The following is a 21,863-nucleotide window of genomic DNA, read 5'->3' as shown; positions in this document are numbered from 1 at the left end:
AACTTTTCAAAATACTTTCCAGGCTACACTCAAAACATTCTGGACTGAAGCCCCGGCAAAGTGTTTGGTGCTGAAGGAGATGGAGCTGAGCTCCGGCAGGGTGTGGTGTAGACCAGAGGAAGAGGAGCTGTGCTCCGGCCCAATTTAACCTCTGCTTGAGTTGCTTTCCACGGTAGCTTTTAGATTGTTCACATCAGATCTAATAGAGCCAAGACTTGCAGTTAGAGATGCTAGTTCTGCATGAATAGCAGTTAGCTTCTCGTCGTTCCCACCTGCTGAATCTCGCGGTTTTCTGTTTATTCGGTAATGCCTCTGCAATGGCAACAGTATCACTGTGTGAAGTTCTGTTCTTGTTTGCCATTCTTTTCTAAGTGACTCTATCGAGCACAAGGTGGTAGAATATAAGAATTGGAACTATTTGGCAAGCTTGGGCCAGGAGCTAAAACTTTAAGCCTCTATCTCTATCCAACCGAACACTTGACTTCCCCTGCATGCATTCTTATATAAGTCAACTAATATTTCTGTATAACAGACAATGACACGCCTTAAAGTTAAGGTCAGTTTTTTCACATGTTGTTTCTGTTGTCTTTTCTCTGTTCCGTGTATATGTGTGTAGATAGGAGTGTAGTATCTCAGTTCATGCTGTCTTCAGCCTCTGCTCTGAGAGACCACGCAGCTTTCTTCCAGTCAGAAACAATGCGGCCGGCAAATGACCCCAAAGAACGCGACCCCTCCCACGTGCGGATGCTAAATGATGTACTCCGGGACCTGGAGAAGAGCTTCATCATCCCACAGACACCGCCTGGAGTGTACAGGTAGGAGAGAAGTTACTCTCTCAGAGCTGCAACTCAAGAATGCCCATACACTCAGTTTGCACAAAAAAAAGGAATTGTGATACAAAATAAAGACATCAAGCCTTGAATATAGTTTTCATAGCATTATATTTCATCTTAAAGTCCCCTGTAGCATTGTTTCTTGGTATTCTATTATCAATTATTGTCTTTCTGAATACATGTTTTTGTTGTTAATAATTAGGCTTTCATTTTTCCATTCCCAGATACTGTAGCATACTTTAGCTCATTTGATCCTCTTTATTTGTTTGGACAGTCTCACTTTCTCACAAGGTATTAATAAACTTGAATGGTTCACGCCTCACCGTCATCCATTAATACCTGACAATGGACACCTCAATGGGCATTAACCCCAACTTAAAGTAGATTTTCTTTAGGGCTACTATACATGGTTTCGGATCGGTGCAAAAACTCAAGTACCATATCGAAACCAGCATTTTTGGCAGAATCAGAGAATTTCTTAATACGGGTGTTGTTATCTGAACATCTGTAGCCGGAAAACTATGCGGTACAGTTTGTACACTATGCCCTACAATTGACCGAGTTCAGACATTGTTGCCGATGAAAGGATCCAGCGAGGGTCGCTGAGGGGGTGCTATATGCGGTGGGAAACCAAATAAAGGAAAGCACTTTGTAGCAAAAGTGAGTTGAGCTGAGCTGAACCATGCAGTGGAAATGAGACATAAAAGACAAATGAACCTTGAACAGTTACTTTGTTGAAAAGTGTTTTAGGGAAGTATTAGTCTCCTCTTGGTTAAACACTCAAGCACTGTGTTTTATTGGAGGTCAAGCAGTAATGTGATTAGAAGTGATTGTTGGAATATGATGATGAAAAATGGCAAGAAATAATACTGAGTGATTTGTCTTGATGAAGTGACATGCCACTGGTGACATTGAAGGCACATGACTATGTGGTGGTGAGTGGTTTGTATAATGCATATTCTGTTAGGTTTTGAATTGAGCATTATTCCACTCTATTGTCTTGATACAGTTATTGTCTAAATCAAGGAGAGTTAAGAGACGACATGGTTCATGGGTGTCAAACTCAATTTCACTAAGGTAAACGCTGGGAAATCGGAATCACATTAAGGGCCAAGTATGTATAGTTTACTGTCAGGCTTTTATTTAATCAAAAAATTAACACATCTTTTATTGTTTTACTTTCTTGTATAGACTTTCCACAGTTGGTCAAAATAAAGCCCTAAAAAAGTCACCATAAAGCTCATTAGCCTTCAGCAGCATGGTGGTCAAATGGTTAGCACTGTGGCCTTGCAGCAAGAAGGTTCTGGGTTTGAACCCTGGTTGTCCTGGGGCTTACCATGTAGAGTTTGTGTGGGTTTTCTCCTGGTGCTCTGTTTTTCCCCACCACTAAAAATATGTTCCCCTCCCTCATTAACAAGCTGATGTGGTGAGTAGTGATGCCCGAATGATGCTTTGTGAACCAGTGTCTTTATTGTCTGAGCCCACCAGATGCCGCTCTGAATTGCACTGCCTTTGGCCTTTCTCTTATTACTAAGACCGCCATCTAGTGGGCTCTGAAAATAAATACACTGGTTCACGAAGCTTCAACACTAGTGGTGAGCGTCGCGCGTTGTAAGGCTGCCGTGCATTACTCAGGTGGGTGCTACACATCGGTGGTGTTAGAGAGTAGTCCTCCTCTTTGAAGAGTGTCTATGATAAAGCTCTATATAAATGTCAATTTATTATTATTATCATAGAGTTTAGCAAATCAAGATACACAAAGATTAGGGGTGGAAATAGCACAGCCCGTAACAGTTGGGTTAGCGAAAGGGTCGCTGGTTCAGGTCCCCCATACGGACTAAAGTAGAGTGTGGATTGGTGGAACCTAAGCATGTGGATGTGTATTTCAGGCATGTGTGTAGTGATTACTAACAAAAAATAGTGTAAATTGTAATTCCCAACTGGGGATCAATAAACTGTATAAATTAAATTATTCTATAAGTATTCTACCACACAGCCGACTCACAGCAACTTGTTTTACAGTAATTTACAATATGCAAAGTTTCAAACTCAGCAAATCTGCCCGATTTTCTCGTTTCCCGTGGGCCTTGAGTTTGACACGGGACATAGTATATTGACAGCACCTGTACTGTATACACACCATATATACTTCCATCCCTTGGAGGTGTTTGTATTTATTTTTAATCTAATCATTAAGCCTTTGATTATTTTTAAAGTGGTTGTGATGATGACCAATAAGGTAATATTGAGCACAGGGATTGAAGTGGTGGTCCACTGATGTTGAATGAAGGTCGTGGAAACCTGGCCGGCAGGTGGTAGGTTATATACCTCTTTGAACACATTGGCTTATAGCGTGGAAGGCAATTTATTTCTCTCTAAATGCTATTAAATTGAATAAAAAACAAATTCAATGAAAGTAGACAACATCATGTATTTCACTTGGATGTAGTTTTACATTGCAGAGAATGGTGCTTTTGTTTTGAAAATTTGGTTGAAAGAAACCCACATTTCTGATATAGAAAATGGGTCAAATTTGACCCGAGGACAACAGGAGGGTTTACATTTTAGTTGTGCATTGCAGGTGATAATGTAGCACAGGTGTTATTTTTACATCCAGATCTGGTTTTGAAGGCTGGAACTGCTTGGCTTGACAGTAGACGTAAAACTGAGTTGGGCTCTCTTTTTTCATAAAAACTTCAAACCAACCTCATTTTCATCTGGACCTCCTTTTACAGTGTAGAAGAAGACTCAAAAAAGACTACAAATTAAAGGTGCAGTTAGAGAAGCTGCGCAAAATTGTTAGTGGAACTATACCTATACCTTTAAAACATGTACGTTAAAACTATTTAACACAGAATATGATGCAACAACCTCAGCTGTATGCCCCTCTAAGAGGTGACACCCTCTCTGCCCAGCTTTCTATGACTTGGGTGGAAAAGGGGAAGGACAAAGGTGCCATGACAGTGCTAATAATTCTAAAAACCTACAAATTTAGTCCCTGCAAAAAGGAGAAATACATAACCAGGCCCCTTCTAGATCCCTGTGCCTGCCCTAATAACTTTCACACAGTCCCTAAATCACTTGCAATCCTATAATGTGGAAGCCATGATATAAATCCCCTTGTCAGCCATCTATCTTGAATTGGGTGCATCCACTTATTTTTCAAGTTGTTCTACATATGGAGCAGAACAGCAGTAATGTAACATAAAACTTGAGCTTCCCAGTGAACACATATTTATTCCTTCTGACAAAAAAGGGAAAAGGGAAATAATTTACACACAACAGTGTCTGAATTCTTTCCAAGTAGCAGCTTTTCCGTGCAGAGCAGCAGTAATTCATTGGCTCTGCCCAGTGCATGACGTACAAGAAAGTGAGATTCAGATCCAGATAAGTTGGAGAAGTTATTTTAGTCAAACTGTCCAGCTAAAGAAAAAAACACAATAAATCCTATCAAATCACATTTAGTTGGAGGACAGCTGACCTTAACTGATAGTGTCCAACTTGTGACAGAAACATTTCAAGCTGCTACAGTTTGCACGATCTGTTGCATCGCACATTGCAAAGCACACCTGACTGCAGGAGCCATTTTGCTCAGACTTGCAGAGTACACATACAGTAGTTGGTGTGGTTCAAGGTCGGATCACGTTCTCACCACAGACAAACTGCTCCAGAGTTCTATTGAAAGGGTTCCCGAGACCACCTCTTCAAGGAGGTCTTGGAACGCTTGTTTGGTCCAGATCCGTGTGTGATTGCTGCATTAAAACCTGCACAAACGAACCTTGCCAAGGGGGGTTTTCAGATGCAAATATTCTCTGATTGGAATGCAATTAAGAAGAGTCAGTCATCAGGAACAGGGAAAGTTAAAGCAAGATCTGAAAGACCAAAAAAAATATCAGACAGGACAGCTCGCAGGATTGTGAGAGAAGAAAGTCAAAACCCATGTTTGACTGCATGATCCATCCAGAAAGACCTGGCAGACACTGGAGTTGTGGTACACCATTCCACTATAAAGAGATACGTGTACAAACATGCTCTTCCAGGAAGAGTCATCAGAAGAAAACCTCTTCTACGTCCTCACAAAAATCAGCGTTTGAAGTTTGCAAATTGCCAAAATAGACACGCCTGATGCATTGTGGGAACAAGTTCTGTGGACCAATGAGGTAAAAATAGAACTTTTTGGCCGGAATGAGCAAAGATATGTTTGGCAAAGAAAGGGCGCAGAATTCAATGAAAAGAACCTCTGTCCAACTGTTCCTCTGTCCAAGCATAGGGGTGGATCAATCATGCTTTGGGGTTGTACTGCAGCCAGTGGCACAAGGAAGATTTCACGAGTAGAAGGAAAAATGGATTCAATAAAATTTCAGCAAATTTTGGACGCTAACTTGATGCCATCTGTGAAAAAGCTGAAGTGTAATTGAGGATAGCTTCTACAAATGGATAATGATCCTAAACACACCTCAAAATTCACGGTGGATTACATCAAGAGGCTTAAACTGAAGGTTTTGCCATGGCCTTCACAATCTCCTGATCGCAACATCATTGAAAATCTATGGATAGATAAAAAGCAGTGTGTGACAGACAGCCGAAAAATCTCAAAGAACTGGAAGACTATGGGAAGGAAGAATGGGTAGAGATACCTCAAACAAGAATTGAAAGACTCTTGGCTGGCTACAAGAAACGTTTCCAAGCTGTGATACTCGCCAAAGTACAAGGTAATAACTCAGCAGGGTGCCCAAACTTTTGCAGAGGTCCCTCTTTTGTTTTCTGTTATTTTGAAAGTGGAAGTGATGAAAATAAAATCTAACTTTTTGTGACATATAATATGAATGTTTAATCTGTCATTTGATGCCTTTTGGAGATTTTTCCATCTTTTTTGGCTTCTTTCTGCACATTAAAACAATTTTTTTCTTGGGGTGCCCAAACTTTCAAACTCCGCTGTATGTATCTGGAAGAAGGCACGGACCTTCAGAGTTGAGGACACTACTGAACGCTAACTCCTTCTGGTTAAACTGTACTGTCTACTTTAATTTCTTCTCAATCAAGATGATTAAATACTTGTGTAAGTCATCAAAGTCTCTTGAACCTTCCTGTATACAAAAAAGTGAAGCTACTCCTGAGTTTTGAGTTAATAACACTTTTGTTCTCTATTTGATTTCAGCATCTCACAATATCTACACACTCTGTCTTCCCCACACCTCTTTAACTGTCTACCTTTCAACTAGATTCTTACGGAATAAATGGCTTTTGCTGTTCAGTGTTATTCACAGTTTATGGCAGTAATAGACATGTTAATTGCCCTAGACTGCCATTAGCATCCAAGTTAAAATTAGCTGCTCCATCATGCTCGGAAAGCATTAAGGCTAAGAGCACTGAACGTTTTTTCAAATGATTTCCTTGACAGTTTAAGAAGGCAACAAAACATAAGGTACATTTTTAAGCATCATAAACACCTAAGCAGTGCAGTAAAGCATTCAAAAGTATGCCTATAACTTGTGTTGTTGTGGTTAGGTGCATGATACTTGTGTTTCATCAAATTGCAAACTAAGCCTGAGACACACTTTCCAGAGAATCCCATTCATTATCGTAAAGGGTGTTTGGATATGTTAGTGTAAACCTGCTTGTGGTCTAGGTGGGAATATTTTAATTTAAAGATGCAGTTGCTGCTGACGCTGGAATAACAATCAAGATAAGCCAACAAAGTTATCCAGTTGAGGTGGTTTGGGCCTCTGGTAAGGATGCTCCCGGGGCGCCTCTTTTGGGATGTGTTACAGGCAATTCCAACTGGGAAGAGGCCTTGGGGAAGTCCCTGCGGAAGGATTATATCTCCAATCTGGCCTGGGAACGCCTCGGGATCCCCCCATCAGAGCAGATTAACGTGGCTCTGGAAAGGGAAGTTTGGGATTGCTGGAAATGTTGCTCCCCTGACCCAACCCCGGATAAGCAGATGAAGATGGATGGATGGATGGATGACTCTTGGTCCTGCTGTGTGCCCTGTGACTTATCGAACTGTAAACTTCAACAACTGCATTCTTGCCCAATTCAACAATCTATAATTTACTAGAACACCACAGTGTGCAACACACATCATGTAAATCATTTTAAACGATGGTATTGTAAGAAGGTTCTGTTTTTTGGTTTGGTTTGTGTGTTCAACCCGTTCTCACTCCCAACTCATAGAATACCGACAGTTGGCCAGTGCTTCTCAGTGTCAGATACTAATGCCAAAATCTAACTCCCAACAGTAGCGAGTAGTATGAAAGACCGTAAATCAGCATAAGCAGGTTGGTTAAACAACACAGGACTTTCACACTGGAAACCGGGGTTCATGTCCCATTGTTGTCACGTGTGTCATTGAAACGTATGACACGACCCAGAGAGTCAAAAAGAAACGGCATGAGTTCTGATCAAGCGCATCTATACATGCGCCAAAGGGCTAGAAGATAAAAGAAACTTTTTGCATCAGTTACAAATGCCATAGCCACCTGACCAACTGTTGCTTTTTGACACGCTGGCAGTGAAAAAATATGTGGGTCTGTTTGTTGGTTTGGTTGTCCGTGAAAAACCACTGGCCCGATTTTCAGGAGACTTGGTGGAAAGGTGTAGCATGGGCCAAGGAGGAAGCCGTCACATTAGCTGTCCAATACCAGAAAGGCCAAAAAAGCCAAATTAATCGAAATTAGTCTCATTAGTCTCAATATCATTTAGAACATGTTAGAACAGGACTTTATTTTTATTTTAGGATCGACAATTAAAATATAGGGTAAAAATAGGGTGTCCTTACCCTCATGCTCCTAAAAAATAACTGACATAACATTAGATTACTATCAATAAAGGCAAAAACATTGTTTGAAAACTCAAATTTGTAGAAGTTCTGTAAATCAATCAAATCTATATAAGAGTACCAATCCATTTACATTCCAGTCCATTTATATTTACATTTACATTACCTGTTAGTGGCTGAGCTCACTAACTAACCAACTTCAAGAGTAAAAATATACATTGCCTGCTGGTTTTAAAATATCTTTAGAGAAAATAGCCATGTCAGTGAACCACACAGACATAAATAAAAGACAATGAGAGATCCATAACAAAACACACACACACACACACACACACACACACACACACACACACACTACTAAGGCCACATTCTAAAAACACAGTGCCCTAAAAAGTATTCAAAATAAATAATTCATAAAATTACCTGAAACATAAAAGTTAGTCATTTCTGCTCATCAAATTCAATTTAAATCCATAGTCTTTAAATCTCCTGTAGCAAAAGGAAGGGCAAGCCAAAATGTTGTCACTTTGAAGCTAAACCTTAATTTGGTTCTCAAAAAGAGAATCCACACAGCCCCACCAAGCTGCTGTCAGGGTTGGATGGAAGCAGTGAGTGACACTTGGGGCAGCAGACCTAGTTTAAACCCAATTTGTTGTGTTGCAGAGCAGGAGGCAGCCGCTATTGAGACAGGATGCCAGGCTGCAGAGGGCCACGCCAATCGATAGCAGATGTCTTTATGTAGGCTACACTCTGAGGTGCTTCAAAAAAGGACCACTTTTATAACAGTATATTCCAACAGATGGTGGATGACAGTCTGTTGGTTAGGGGACATGGGTAGACAAGATTACTTTTCTGAGGCTCTTTTATCATTAAATTGCCGTGCTGAAACAGCAGAGCAAAGATTTCAAAAAGAGAAAACAAAAGGTGTGCAAGACCCCCTTCTTTTGTCTCATTAGAATCATCTTCATATTTTTGCTCTGTTGTTTCAAAACGGCACTTCAATTATATACATAATTTTTTTTAACTTTTTACGGGATGATATCTCAGTTGTGCATTCCATAGTTTACAAAGTGGTGCCAAACTACCCTCCACTTCATGTCGGGTGTTGCTTAGCTTCTGTATCCTCCATTATTTGGAGAGAATTACCATGTTTATAGCTTGAGCACTTTCCTACAAATTACCAAATGTAAAGACATGAAAAAATACCAGTTGTTATGGTATCATTGGTATGGTCCATTTTCAAAATCAGTAAACCAAATTGCAGAGACTTGAAAAGAGATCAAGCTAAAACTTCTGGGTCTAAAATAGAGAAGGGGCGTGGCAACGTGCCAATCTGTCAATCATGACGGAGGCATAGCAATACTTATGGCCCTGCTTACATTAAAATATCAGTGAAAGTGTTTGCTGGTGTTGTTTTCATCGTAAACTTGACCCTCTCACTGTGTGTTTTTACTTTATCATTTTACTTACTTAGCTATTGTTAGCTGGTAACTTAAGAGAAAGTCAGATATGGATGAATGGGGCCAGTACCTGGAGGTTTATTGCTAGTGTTGACTAACTGGCAAAACTGATGGATGACTGTCGTCAGAATGGTAAAATATATGTGACTCTGGCGTTTAGCTTAGCACAGCCCCATTGAAACCATACACAACACTGGCTTGTACGCATCATCCTTTCCCAGCTCTCCCCATTTTTCCAAACATGGTCACTACTGGATCCAAAGCCCAAGATGGCGACAGCCAAAATGCGACCACTCTTACCTTCAAAACGGCAGTCCACAAACCAAAGGGTGACGTCACCGATGCTACATCTGTTATTTAAACAGGCTATACTTTGAGATAGGCAGTCCATTACAGCTGATGGATTCAGTATTATATCAATGCCTGTTGTTCTATTTTTGTCAGAGGTATTTTATCATTGTATGGTAATACAGTTGAAACTGCATGCTCATTTAAAACCCTACTGCTGACTTATGTGTTTATGCTGGCAGCCAACTCTAAGTTATGAGAGTTGGCTGCCACATAGCATTACAATCATCAGCTACAGTATGTTGTGGTAAAATCAAACCCAGATGATACAGACTAAGAAAACATAGACATTGTGCTGAATAAGACAACTGTCCACTGTCATTTTTGTGAACAAATATGATAATATGATAACCTAAACACCCTCTACAAGCCTCACTGGTGTCATAGAAGTGTAGGTACAGAATCTTTCCAGCACTCTGACTTTGACTCTAAATTGTGTGCTGAAGGTCAGTGTCCCTTCACACCCTGCAGCTCCCAACCTGTGTCTTAACAGATGAAGAATCACTCCATTTACTCTCTAAGTCTGTTCAGCCACTTTAGTAGAAATCAATGTACTTCAGCCCAGAGGGGATCAACGCTCTGCAGACTCTGCCTTTACTGACCTACAAATGACTGCTCTTCTACCCCCAGCGGCATACCCCTGTTTACGTATGTGCTCTGTGTGCATGCCGGTGGGTAAAACCGTGTGAAAGGAAGACAAAAAGATGGATAATGATAATAATAGTACTAAAGTAATCACGGGGCCTTAAGTTATTGCACCGGCAGGTGGGATGGTGGTGTTGGGGATCGTACTGTATGCTGCTTGAACTTAAAGCTGGACACCATTGAGAGGAATTGGAGAAAATCAAATGTCATATGTTTCACCAAATAGAAATATGATGAGGATATTGCGGCGATATGGTTGACTGTTGGTGCTTTCACACAATATTAACACAATTAGAGTTTTGACAACTAATCACCCATTATGTGGATATAATGACTAAATGTGTAAAGGCAAATTTTAAAACAGCTACTAAAGCCTACTCTCATTTCTTTGTCTTACCCCTTCCCTGCATTTCTCTGCCTTGAATGGACTGTATACATGTCTACAGTTTTAACCATTAGCAGAGCATTTCGTTTGATATCAGTACACAACACTACTTGCTTTGCAGACATCGATACGTGCTTTATATATACCGTTCTGTATCACACAGGGACACAGGTGGACAGCAGCAGCTGATGCACTTTCGGGCTGAAAACGAGCAGATGTTTCTTAAATAATGTGTTCATGTGTTAGCCATTCATTGTTGTATTGGTACCGTAATTATTGTAATTATTTGTAATTCATTCCTGTTAATGCACTTGTACATTGTTGTCGGTTATGATGCGGGACACTGATGAAAGAAATGTGAGGGAAGGGTTACTGGCCAACAGGCTTCAGACTGGTCTGGAATATCAGAGCTGTAGTTTATTGTTTTGGTTGTGGTCTTGCGTGCCTTTTTTTAGTTTTACACATTTGAAGCCTTTTCTATGTGTGACATGTAACTTATGGTTTTAATAGTTGATAATGGTTCTGTAATATATGTTTTTGGCTGTTACGTTTAATTTATTGGGCAATAAAGACAGATCTTTCATTACAAAAAGTTTTCATGAACATCAAACATTCAAAACGGTGATAACTAGATCAGATATACAACACATCGTTCAGAGTGTATACACGTGTTTTGCAAACAGACCTAAAAACTACACAGATAAGAACATCTGCCCCTGCACCACCAAAGTGAAGAATAACTATAAAATATATAAACGCATGACACTTTTGTCAAAACCCATTGACATAGACACACTTGAAACAGGTGTTCCAGCATCTTGGAAGTTTTTGATCATTACTATATAGTGAAGTAACCAAGTGGTGTCCCAATTCATAGGGGTATGTTTTCACCCCTAGTCCTTACCACTTGGTTTCAAGGGCCAAGGGGTAGGGGTGAGGGGAAGGGTTAAGATAGAGAAATGGGATTGAGGCTAAATCTGGTTTATTCACACTATGACATCACTTTACTGTGATGCAGCATTCAAACCAGGAAAAACAACAATTTTGTCATATCACAATATTACGATATCCAGAATTTAGGAAAATATCCAGCCTCATACAGTAAATCCATGTCAATATAATAATATTGAACCCATTCACGCGTAAACTATGGACGTTTGGACAGTGTCTGATGCGTCAATAAAAGCGCCATTCGGCGTGTATGTAGAACCTACTGAGGAGAGCACAGCGTACTGGATTGGTCAAACACAGGACTTTCACCCAGGAGAGCGGGTTCGTGTCCTGCGTGTGTCTTTAACCGGCCTGTTATTGCCGCGTGTCACAGAACCGTGCGCCCACCGACAGGATTTTCCTTAAACTAACAGCATCATAAGGGACGCCAATAGCACCGACCATGTGCGTCATAAGGGACGCCAATAGTCCTGACCAAGCTGGTTTAGGTAAAGCATGTTATATGACACTAAAGGAGACTAATGGAGACTATTAGCATCAATAACAACGACAAAGGCACCTGACCAAGCATCCTTATTTTACAAGATGGTAGTGAGAATGTGTTGTATTGATGTATAACTAAGTTATTCACTGTCTGTCTCTCTCTCTCTCTCTCTCTTTCTCTCCAAAGGAACCTGTTATACAGCCTTCCAGGGAAGACTCCTCAGTTTTCCATTCTCAGGTTCTCAAAGGAAGCCGTACTGCATTGCAACGTCTCCAGCAAAGCAGTCAAACACAACTCTGCATACAAGGAAGTGCTTTGCCACAGCACCCTTAACCAGTCTCTGTCTCTCATCCTTAGAGCCATCCGCTCGGCGGAGAGGCTGGTGTATTTTGGCTTGGACTTGTTTGAAAATTACCCAAATGACACAATATGATCTGGGCTGACACGGATCCATCAGTCAGCTTAGATGCACTCAAGAGCATAAATTGCCACTGATATAGTCAACATTGCTAATATTAAAACACAATTGAGCCTCTGCCAAAACATAATCTTACTCATTGTACATCGTTATGAATCAGAGAGAACCCAAACTCTAAATGAGTTTTGAGAGCGCTCAACAGAAAACAGATTTAAACTCCAGCTCGATAGTGTCATCCATTTACTCCTATCATTCCACACTTTTTCAATAACCGATATTGAACCAATGAATACAATATGAATGTATTGAAACTAACGCGTTGCACACTAGCTCTTAGATATGCAAATAATATTGACACAATGGGATCCTTTAAATTGCACTATATTCTCTATCAATGAAAGCAGACCAGCAATAAAAGCCATATGATTATGATTAATTTTAGTTTTTTTAATTATTTGTCCATCACCAGACATTAGCTCTGCTGTTGAGAAAACTGTATCAAAAAAAATCCCAGAACAGGAAGCTTTTAAGAAAACCTAACCACCAATTCAGAATTAAAATTTGTAATACTAAGGAAAATGAAAAAAAATACCTGAATTCTTTCTCTGAATGGGCTGTCTCAGGTGAAGCCACGTTGAAGAAATAAAACTGTTTACATGTGTCCAGACACTGGGTTAAGCTGAAAAGACAACCTTGAACATGTTTCAGGGGTTGGTTGATGTGACTTTGTGATGGTATCTGTTTTTCATCTGTTTTTTATAGTTGTGTGTCCCTAAAGGAAAATGTTGGTATTTCCTCTCCTGGGTGTTATTCTCGTAATTGGAGCCATTCTGGCCAATAGGGTCGCGCTAACTTTGCACTCTCCACGGACATTGGGGAAATGCAACTACGGCAAAACAAGTTATATCTTAAAAACAGCTTCCTAAACTTTTCCAAATAAACATTTCCATTTGTTCCAGCGAGCTGGCTAACCAAACAGCTAGTTTGAGTAGGCAGCAAGTTGCCTTTTAAGTAGATCCCTTTGCAGTTATCTACAATAGCTAATCCGTCGGGGCAAGTTCTCTCTGAAATTGGAAAGCTTAATGAGGCTCACGCAGCTTAATACACGTTGTTGTGCCCGAGTTGTTGTGTTTCCTGGATCCCTACAACCCATGTATGATATAATTGTTTAACCTAACCACTGTAAAATTGCAATAAAGGCCTTGTTTAGCAATAAGCCATTCTACTATCACCCTACCAACAACCCCCTTAGCTGTTCCAAAATCACTCTAAGTCTTGGAAACTCACACAGTGATCATGCTTAAAGTGCTCATAGTGTGCTTTTTGCCTTTTTCCCTTTTCTTTAATGTTATATAATTTTAAGCATGTTTTAGGTTTATAAATTGAAAATGTCCAACCCGAAGGGACTTACCATGTCCAACAGAAAAAACAAACTTGTCCAAACAATTCTGTTGTAGTCCAGTCTTTTGTGACGAACGTGCGTCACTCTGTAACACGTCATAATGCTCGCCAGCTGCTAGCGTGGCTTGCCCTCATACTCTGCTTCTGACTGGCTAGTAGTCCTTACCTAGGTACTGCACATGTGCGACTCCCAACAAAGATGGAACAGAAGTGAGATGCCTCACTCTGTAGCTAAAACAGAGAGCTCAACACATAGGGTGAAAAGAGGAGCTGCATCAATGGGCAGTACAACAAAAATATGGTGTTTTTTGAAAGTTAAACCATGTAAACCTATTCTGGTACAACCTCAAAATACAACTATGAACCTGAAAATGACAATAACATGAGCGCTTTAATACTGGACCAATTTCAAAGTTTATGTCCCTTAGACACAAAAACATAGGAAAATAGGGTTGAAAAAAGTGATAGTTACCCTTTAATGCATACTACACTCTTAAATGCTTTTTATATTGCTCTTCTACCAATAAATTCTGTTTGTAAGTATGGCCAGAGCTGTGCTTATATTAAGAAAGTACATGTTGGTAAATTCCACACTTGCGTGGAAATGTTCTTTTGCATAACATAGAATATGCACACATCTGTGCGTACACACGGTTGATAAATAAGGCTGGTTACCAATGTTTCTGGCCTGGACTGGAGCCCCAAACAACACAAAACAGTAACCTGGCCTTGTTAGCAGATGGCCAGCTGGTGGGGGAGTATGTCCTCAGTGCTCACACTAGCTTCTCCTGCTGGTAAAACGGCTACAACGCCTCACTGTTAGGTGAGAAGAAGCAGTTGGTGGCTCCATGTGCTTTGTAGGAGGTACATGGTGGGTAGTTTATACCTGCGGAGGGCAACGCATTGACAGAGATCAGCAACTGAATAGGGAGACAACGGGGGGGAAATGTACAATTAAAATAAGGCCATTCTTGAGGACATGGTCTACAAGTTTGTTAAGAAAATGGTGGTTATTAAAGTCCTCAGATGAGCAGGGGCACAGCACAAAATTCTGGGCTCCATAGGACGCTTTCTCTATGGGCCCCTCCCCACATCCACGGCAACTCAGTCTAGCATCCTTTAGGGCCCTGGGTACTCAAGTCCCCTTTCCACGCCCAGTCCAACCCTGCATTTGACACAAAAAAAGTTGTGATAATCTACTTTAATATTAATACTTTAACCCTAATGTTGCCATACTACTTGGCTTCAGAAACCCAGTCCTGTGTAGCATTTCTAACAATCTTACAGAGTAAATGAGGTGAAACCCTCCAATGCTTTAGCATTCACAAGTGAAGATAAACAGCAGAACGGGCATCACAACAAACAGTAATTCCAGCTGGAAGCATTAACAACCATTATGCACTGTTTGACAATTGCACTTTATCTCCACTTGTCATTCTCTCCTATTTTTTTGATGTCTGTGCTACTCTCTGAAAAACGCTTAATGTTTTAAATGTCAGCAGTCGGTTGTATCTCTCTGCCTTCTCTATGTCTTTATTCTCCTCACGTTCTCTAACTAATTAACGCCGACATCCAGCAATCTCGCTCATAGTGAAGCAGTTTGCTCTGCTCACGACAAGACATTTAGGAGTCTAAGGCTGACGTGATGGCTTTAATAGTCTGCACAAGCCCAAAGAGACCTAAGCAAAACATGTTTTGTTACTGCTTAATATCTTATTAACATTGTGAAATGGTATTGGAAAAAAAACAAAAACATTTATTGCGAGCAAGAGCAATAGCATATGTTAGTTTGTGGTTCTCAAGCTGTAACCAAATTGCTCAATCTAGGCAACCAAAGCTGCAAACCACAGATCAGCAGCTTTAGCAATCCTTTCAAAAAAACTATTTAAAAAACTATTGGTGAGTTGGGCTTCAGGTTTTTTGTAGTTAGGCATGATGTATGCTAGAATAATGTTTTTGTGAACAGAGGTGAGTAAAGAACAATTTTATAATGTGAAAAAAAATTTAATTTGCAATAGTTTAAATGTGATAGACTTTTTTAGCATGATGGGTGGAGGGGCATGGGATGGGCTTAGATTTAGCAGCTTGTAATATCTTATTAAATTATTTTAATTAAACTTAACACACTTTTGTGAATTGTGAAATGTTCTGAGAATTGATTAAGGATAGAATGACACCAGCATTATCTACAAATTCTTTTTGTATTGTAGTGCTTCCACAGTCATAAGGATGCTTTAAGTAATTACGTAATTACGTAACACGTAATTTGTAGGTGTTTTTTCTACTAATTACATCTCAATTTGCAGTAAAGGTTTGTTACACATTTTGTAAGGTAAATTGTCAATTTGTATTTGATTGGCGTTTTTGTAAAAAAGCAGACATGCAATACTGATTTTAGAAAAAGCTTTTCAGGGATCAAAAATGTAAATGCTCATTGCTGTAAATCATGTGCCTTTTAAAAAAATAAAATGTTTCAATTTAAAAAATAAAATTGTAGGCAATACCAAAAGTAGAATCAGATCAATTACCCACCAATGTGTCGTTACTGTACATGTGGTTTTCATTATAACTAGTTCCATTCTGACTGCATGCACAGTGAATTTAAAGGCGTAGTTGGCTAGCTACACCTAACCAAGCTTCAGTTTGTGCATTGGCTGTTTGTAGATACATAAAAACACTAAATTTGTACTTTGAAATTGCATAAATAAGGCAAGGTGAAATTTTGCCTTGAATTGGATCTAAACACACCTGCATGTCACAAATAACAAGATGCTTTGAACCAAACGAAATACTAATACTGTGTTATATAATTCAAGAAATTTTATAACATCAATGTAAATTTCCCTTTGTTTAGACATAGCCTACTGTACAATGAGTGTGTCACTGTGGCACAAACGTAAACTGTCACCAGATGACATGGCAGGCTATCCTCGCAGACATGTACCTGACATGCTGTCAGTAAATTGAAAAACTGACAATCACTAATTGCAGGATCAGTCAAAAGTTATCAGACATTTCTGCAAACAATGTAGCACTGACGCGGATATCAAAATGTGGCACATCACTTACAGATTTCTGAAATGTTGAAAAGTGACTTTGATCCCAGTTGCCCTGATGTTCGACAGAAGGACTAGTCTGCCTCAAAGCATGAATCTTTTGTTGGTTTTGTTTTACACTTGCATGATAATACTGTACATCCACACAGAACTTCATCATGACTCACTCATTATTGTGCTTGTACTGTATGTTAAACTGTTGTACATAAAGATTTAAAAGTGGTTCTCAACCTTTTTTTTGTTGCCTAAAAATGTTTTGTCATCTCTTGTTGTGTGAGTTGGCTTTATCCATGATTAGAGATAACCTAGACTGTACAGCCCTTCACTACTTTAATGTGAGAAAAGCATAACATTACATAAATCTGAAGATTTGATTGCAGTACCCAAGTCATCATTGCACAACCAGGGCCTAATGAGGTCTCAACTCACAGGTTGAAAAATACTTGATTAGGATGTTGTTGTTTTTTTTTAACCATACGTTCGTATATCTACAAAGCACTGCAATATCCACATATTTTTTGCTGTCTGCACCCCAATGACTGCTGCTGTTGGCCACCTTCACTTCTGGGGGAAAACTAAAGACTTTCACCTAGAAAATGTGTGTTCATTGGGAGTGTTTTAATCCAAATCTTTTTCCTAAACTTAACTAGTCATTTTGTTGGCTAAAATTAACTGTAGTTGCGCCTTAGTGCTCACTATTTGTCACCTAAATTTTATCATAATGACAACTTGCGGTGCACGTTTGCTTAGTTTTGTAGGATATCACACAAATTAATATAGCATATAGACCCATCCATTAAACTGTGTTGCTTGGTTGAACCATGAGCTGTTTACTATGTTTAGTTATTTATTTGAAAATGGGGATGTTTAGTTTGACCTAATATGCAATGTTACATCATTTTTAATGGAATAACACAACTGGAAACTGACCAGGGACGCGTTCCTATGTCTCAGAGTGTTGTTTGTAACTGTTCGTGAATATTATGTTTACTATATTAAGTTTTCTGAACATAAAAAATAAAAATCTTTGATCACAAAAAAACACAACTGGAAACTGCTGTATTTTGTGGAATTTGCACAAAATTGTGATTGTTCTCTGTTATGTTTCTGTTTATAATGAATTCCCCAATTTTTTTGCGTTTACTCAGCTCTAATGCTCACATGAAACTGTATTATTAGTCTTCTGAATTGTATTTTTGTTAAAACAATTAAAAATGTCTTGTTTGAAAATCTGTGAAACGTTTTAAAATGTAGCTTTGGAATAAGATGACTCTAACTCTCAAATTGAACACTGTTATATTTATTATATGAGTCATCTGATGATTCAGTATGGCCTGGTTTCTATTTGCATGACTTGATTACTTCGGTAGTTTAAGCAGGGATTTTTCCGGCATGTTTTTTTTCCTCTGAACTGTTCAAGTTTTGAATATTTAATGCAATAAAAATCATTTAATCACCTGTCTATATTCCTGCTGTCACAGACAACTGTAAAGATAATTCAAAAGGACATATTGTACATTTGTTGTTTTCTCCTCCAGTGGGCGTGGCTTTCAGAGTATGACGCAGTATGGTCTGTCTCTTTAATCACTGGCTTGCTATACATTATCCCGCCTATGGCTTATTCCACGGCTGTTCATGCAGAGGTCATTTGCCAGTTCACCCCGGTCAGCTAAACAGTTTGCACTGTTGCCATAAGCGTTCTTACGTTTCCCTCAACCTCTCTTATCCCTTGTGGTCTGCTGAACACTGGTATGAGCACTGTATGATCACAAAATGATTTAAAAACGATTTTATTAATTTCAAAAAGGTTGTCTAGAGCAGTGATTCCCAACCAGAGGTAGGCCTATGTACCCGAGGTTACTTCTGCAGTTGCTAGGGGGTAGGCTACAGGAAAAGTTTGTATCCAACTACACTGTAGTTTGAAATTCTTTTAACTATTATGTTTTTATCAATAGAATAAATATGTTTTTATCAATTTAACCCTGTGCTTGTCGTTGTGTCTGTAACTCTTGCAGCTAAGTAAGTTGCTCAGTGTCCAAAGCAAATTTCTCCTTAGGGAGACCAATAAAAGTACTTTGAATCCACAATATCTACATTAAGTCAATTGTGATACCTGAACATTACATGTTGCAGTTAAGTAGGAGTGGACTGCGTGAACAGGACTTTAAACAAGTAGTTAAAATGACTAACCAAATAGTAGAAATAAATAATGGTAATGGTAATAGTAACAGTAATGGTAAAAATAGTAACGGTTAAAGCTATAGTTCGTAGTTTCTGCCGCCCCCATGAGGAATTCTAAGCAATGACAACCAAACTGTCAGCGCGTTGACATTGTACAAGCCTTCCGTGATCGCACAACCTTCTTCCCGACATTGCTTACAGTAACAGTACAGTATGACAATAACTACTCGAGAGTCTGCTTTTGAGACATTGCTCTAATTTTCGGGACAAAGAGGGCAGGATTCGGGATTTGGAACACCTGCTTTGATTTTGGGACTGTCCCGAATTTTTAGGGACATCTGGTCACCCTGGACCAGAGATGGCAAAAGTACTCACTTACCATACTAGAAGTACAGACACTTGTACTAAAAATACTCTGATAACAGTACAAGTACTGATTTAACTTATTTTTAAATAAACAATTTTGTAAGTGTGGAAGATAAGTAAAGTAATAAAACTAGGAATACATATAAATGAGTAATTAAATAAAAAAAATATAGCCCAGACCTACAGTAGGCCTATATAATAAAATATTATCAATTATATAATACAATTTCACTTATGAGCCCCTATACTTTAGTTTCCTGCCATTTCTGAGATGTTTTTATGGAGCATTGTGAGACCATTCAGGTTTATTACACCTGATGAGTTGCAATAAAATATAAACTGAAAAGGGCTGAATTTGTGTAGCCTACTTCTGTCAACATGTAGCCTAATAGCCTACGTTCTGGTTCAGTAAATTGAAGTCCCTAGGTTTCGCACAGAGTCGCCTGTATAGTATGTAACTGTGGATGTTGCTTCCTGCCTGTGCTCATTTTAACCATAGATGTTTAATTAGAGAATTGTGGTCAAACATGGAGAGCCTCGCGTATGATCATCGGGCGCCTGCAGCATCCAGAGGACCGTGCGCGTTCACGCGTCGCAACAGAGAGAGGAGAAAAGAGAGAGTGACAGAGGTGAAGGGAGGAGAGATAGGGTAATGAAAATGATGGCGACCGATGCAGAGGAGATAAGAATCCAAACAAGCCCCTGTCCCATCCCCGACAACAGTCTCAGCACTCTGTCCATCAAAATTACGCGGAAAAACCAGGATAGACACTGGAAGTTGCGGTTTATTTACCTGCAGTGCTGTGAGTATCGACATAGCTAGCATACATCACAACGTTTACAGCCAAACACCAGCAGGCTAACGTTCACTAGCCCGGTCCGAATATATGGGAAATGTGCTGCCACACTACATTTACCGACATTTGGTTCGTCACGACAACAGAATACATGTGGCCTACACATAGATACATCTTCTAATGTTAGCCTATAGGCTATAGGCTAACATTAGAAGAACCGAAATGAATAAAGACATTTAACGTGTTACGGAGGGGTGTAGGGGGTGGAGCGGCAGGTGTCGACTACTGTTCCCCCTTTTTTTTCCCCTCCCCAAACCTGAGCCAAACTCCGTAACTATGGATGGGGGCGTTAATCATTTTAAAACCGTCATACAACGCTTGTGAGGACAAACGTGGAAATGATGTGTCTGTTTGTGGGTTAAATAAGTAGGCTACATTCTGCAATACTGCAATAAAGCTACCAGTACAGGTAACATACCTACCAAAATCTTCAATGACTTATTTGGATTTACCATTTAATTCGGCGTGCATTTAATTATGCGACAAACTCACTTATCTCAAATTTTTGTTATCACAAAGTTCATGCCCTCCTGTGTTTCCAAAAGTTGTCATTGTATTGAAGTAGCTTACTGCCCCTTGGTTTTTCCCCTGTCAATTGTTTGCTAACAAAAAACATAGCATGCTGTCTTTAATGTTCTCAAAGAAGCTAATGTCCCTGTCAGTAAAGTTTAGTTCTGGCCTACAGGCTAACTTAATGGCATGTGGGCTATCAATATAATATGGCCGAGGAATAAATTAAGAAGCTGATTAATTAGCTTGCAGTGACACTTCTCTCAAGCTAAGCTACTTTTAAAATTACACAGCCTCTACTTTAACCTACTGCTTTTGATTTGTCCTTAGTTTTACTTGAAGGACAAGACTATCATATTTTGTTGAGGTTTTTATATCATTCTGTAGCTTCCCAGTAGCCTTTCTTATGGATTCAAATCCAAAACATTCACATGGTGTGTTTTAGCGTCAAAATACTGTTTTCCCAAGCCCTTCTTCCCCACGTGACCTGATGTAGGTTTCTGTATGATGGCATTGCTTCAGTATAGTAACAGTACAGTAACATTTGGAGAAGCAGACTGGTAGTTAAACCACATACTGCTGTGGATCCCACATTAGGTCAAATCCAAAACAACAAATTTTGGTTTACCTATAGTCCTATTAACAAGGGATTATTATTACCTGGTAGCCTCATTTGTAGTAAATACGTAGGTTGTCTGTGATTTTAACCCCGTGCGAATCGGCCATGTCTGATTAAAATTAAATTCAAATTAAAACTTACCTTGCAAATGACCTAAGATATATTGCCTAACACCAAGGTCCTGTCATAATATATTTAAATAGGTTTAGGTTCTCCTGCCTCAAAAAACGTGATGTTTTTCGATCAATTTCGCATCCTTTGGAGCTCAAACATTGGAAAAGCTAGAGCAGATAAACAACACTCAAAAAGCTTTAAAAAATCGCGGTTTCAAAACCACAAAAATGATCTGTTTTACTGTTCCTTAGATATGAGCTGTTTTTATAAGTCTTCAACGAGAGAAAGTGCACTTTAGAAGTCCCTCTCCCTGCCAGTATGCAATGTGTTTAAAACTGAAATACATTGTGTTAAATGGGATAAAAAGTAGTTGTTTACCCAGACAATTCAAAATAATACATTTTAAAGCTGTAATTACACAATACCGTGAAACCGTAATATTTTCGCTGAAGGT

The 21,863-nt window shown here is 39.3% G+C and overlaps 2 protein-coding genes across 4 annotated transcripts in view; both read left to right on the top strand.

The window, feature by feature from the left end:
- The window catches only part of LOC117950913 (inactive N-acetylated-alpha-linked acidic dipeptidase-like protein 2), a 498,171-nt gene extending 485,280 nt beyond the window's left edge, over positions 1-12,891 (top strand). The window contains exons 15-16 of the mRNA XM_034882332.1: positions 617-815; positions 12,074-12,891. Of these exons, the coding sequence (XP_034738223.1) occupies positions 617-815; positions 12,074-12,320 (446 nt within the window). The 3' untranslated portion in view covers positions 12,321-12,891. The remainder of the gene's footprint in view (positions 1-616; positions 816-12,073) is intronic.
- Positions 12,892-19,860: 6,969 nt separating this feature from the next.
- The window catches only part of si:ch211-51h4.2, a 91,405-nt gene continuing 89,402 nt past the window's right edge, over positions 19,861-21,863 (top strand). Inside the window, exon 1 of one of the 3 annotated variants that reach the window (XM_034882328.1) lies at positions 19,861-20,112. In XM_034882328.1, the coding sequence (XP_034738219.1) occupies positions 19,962-20,112 (151 nt within the window). In that variant the 5' untranslated portion in view covers positions 19,861-19,961. The remainder of the gene's footprint in view (positions 20,113-21,863) is intronic. The other 2 variants (XM_034882327.1, XM_034882326.1) reach the window with 2 other exon arrangements.

This window comes from Etheostoma cragini, chromosome 9, assembly GCF_013103735.1.
Source record: "Etheostoma cragini isolate CJK2018 chromosome 9, CSU_Ecrag_1.0, whole genome shotgun sequence".
Taxonomy (NCBI): Eukaryota; Metazoa; Chordata; class Actinopteri; order Perciformes; family Percidae; genus Etheostoma; species Etheostoma cragini.
This window is presented reverse-complemented; position numbering and strand designations above follow the sequence as displayed.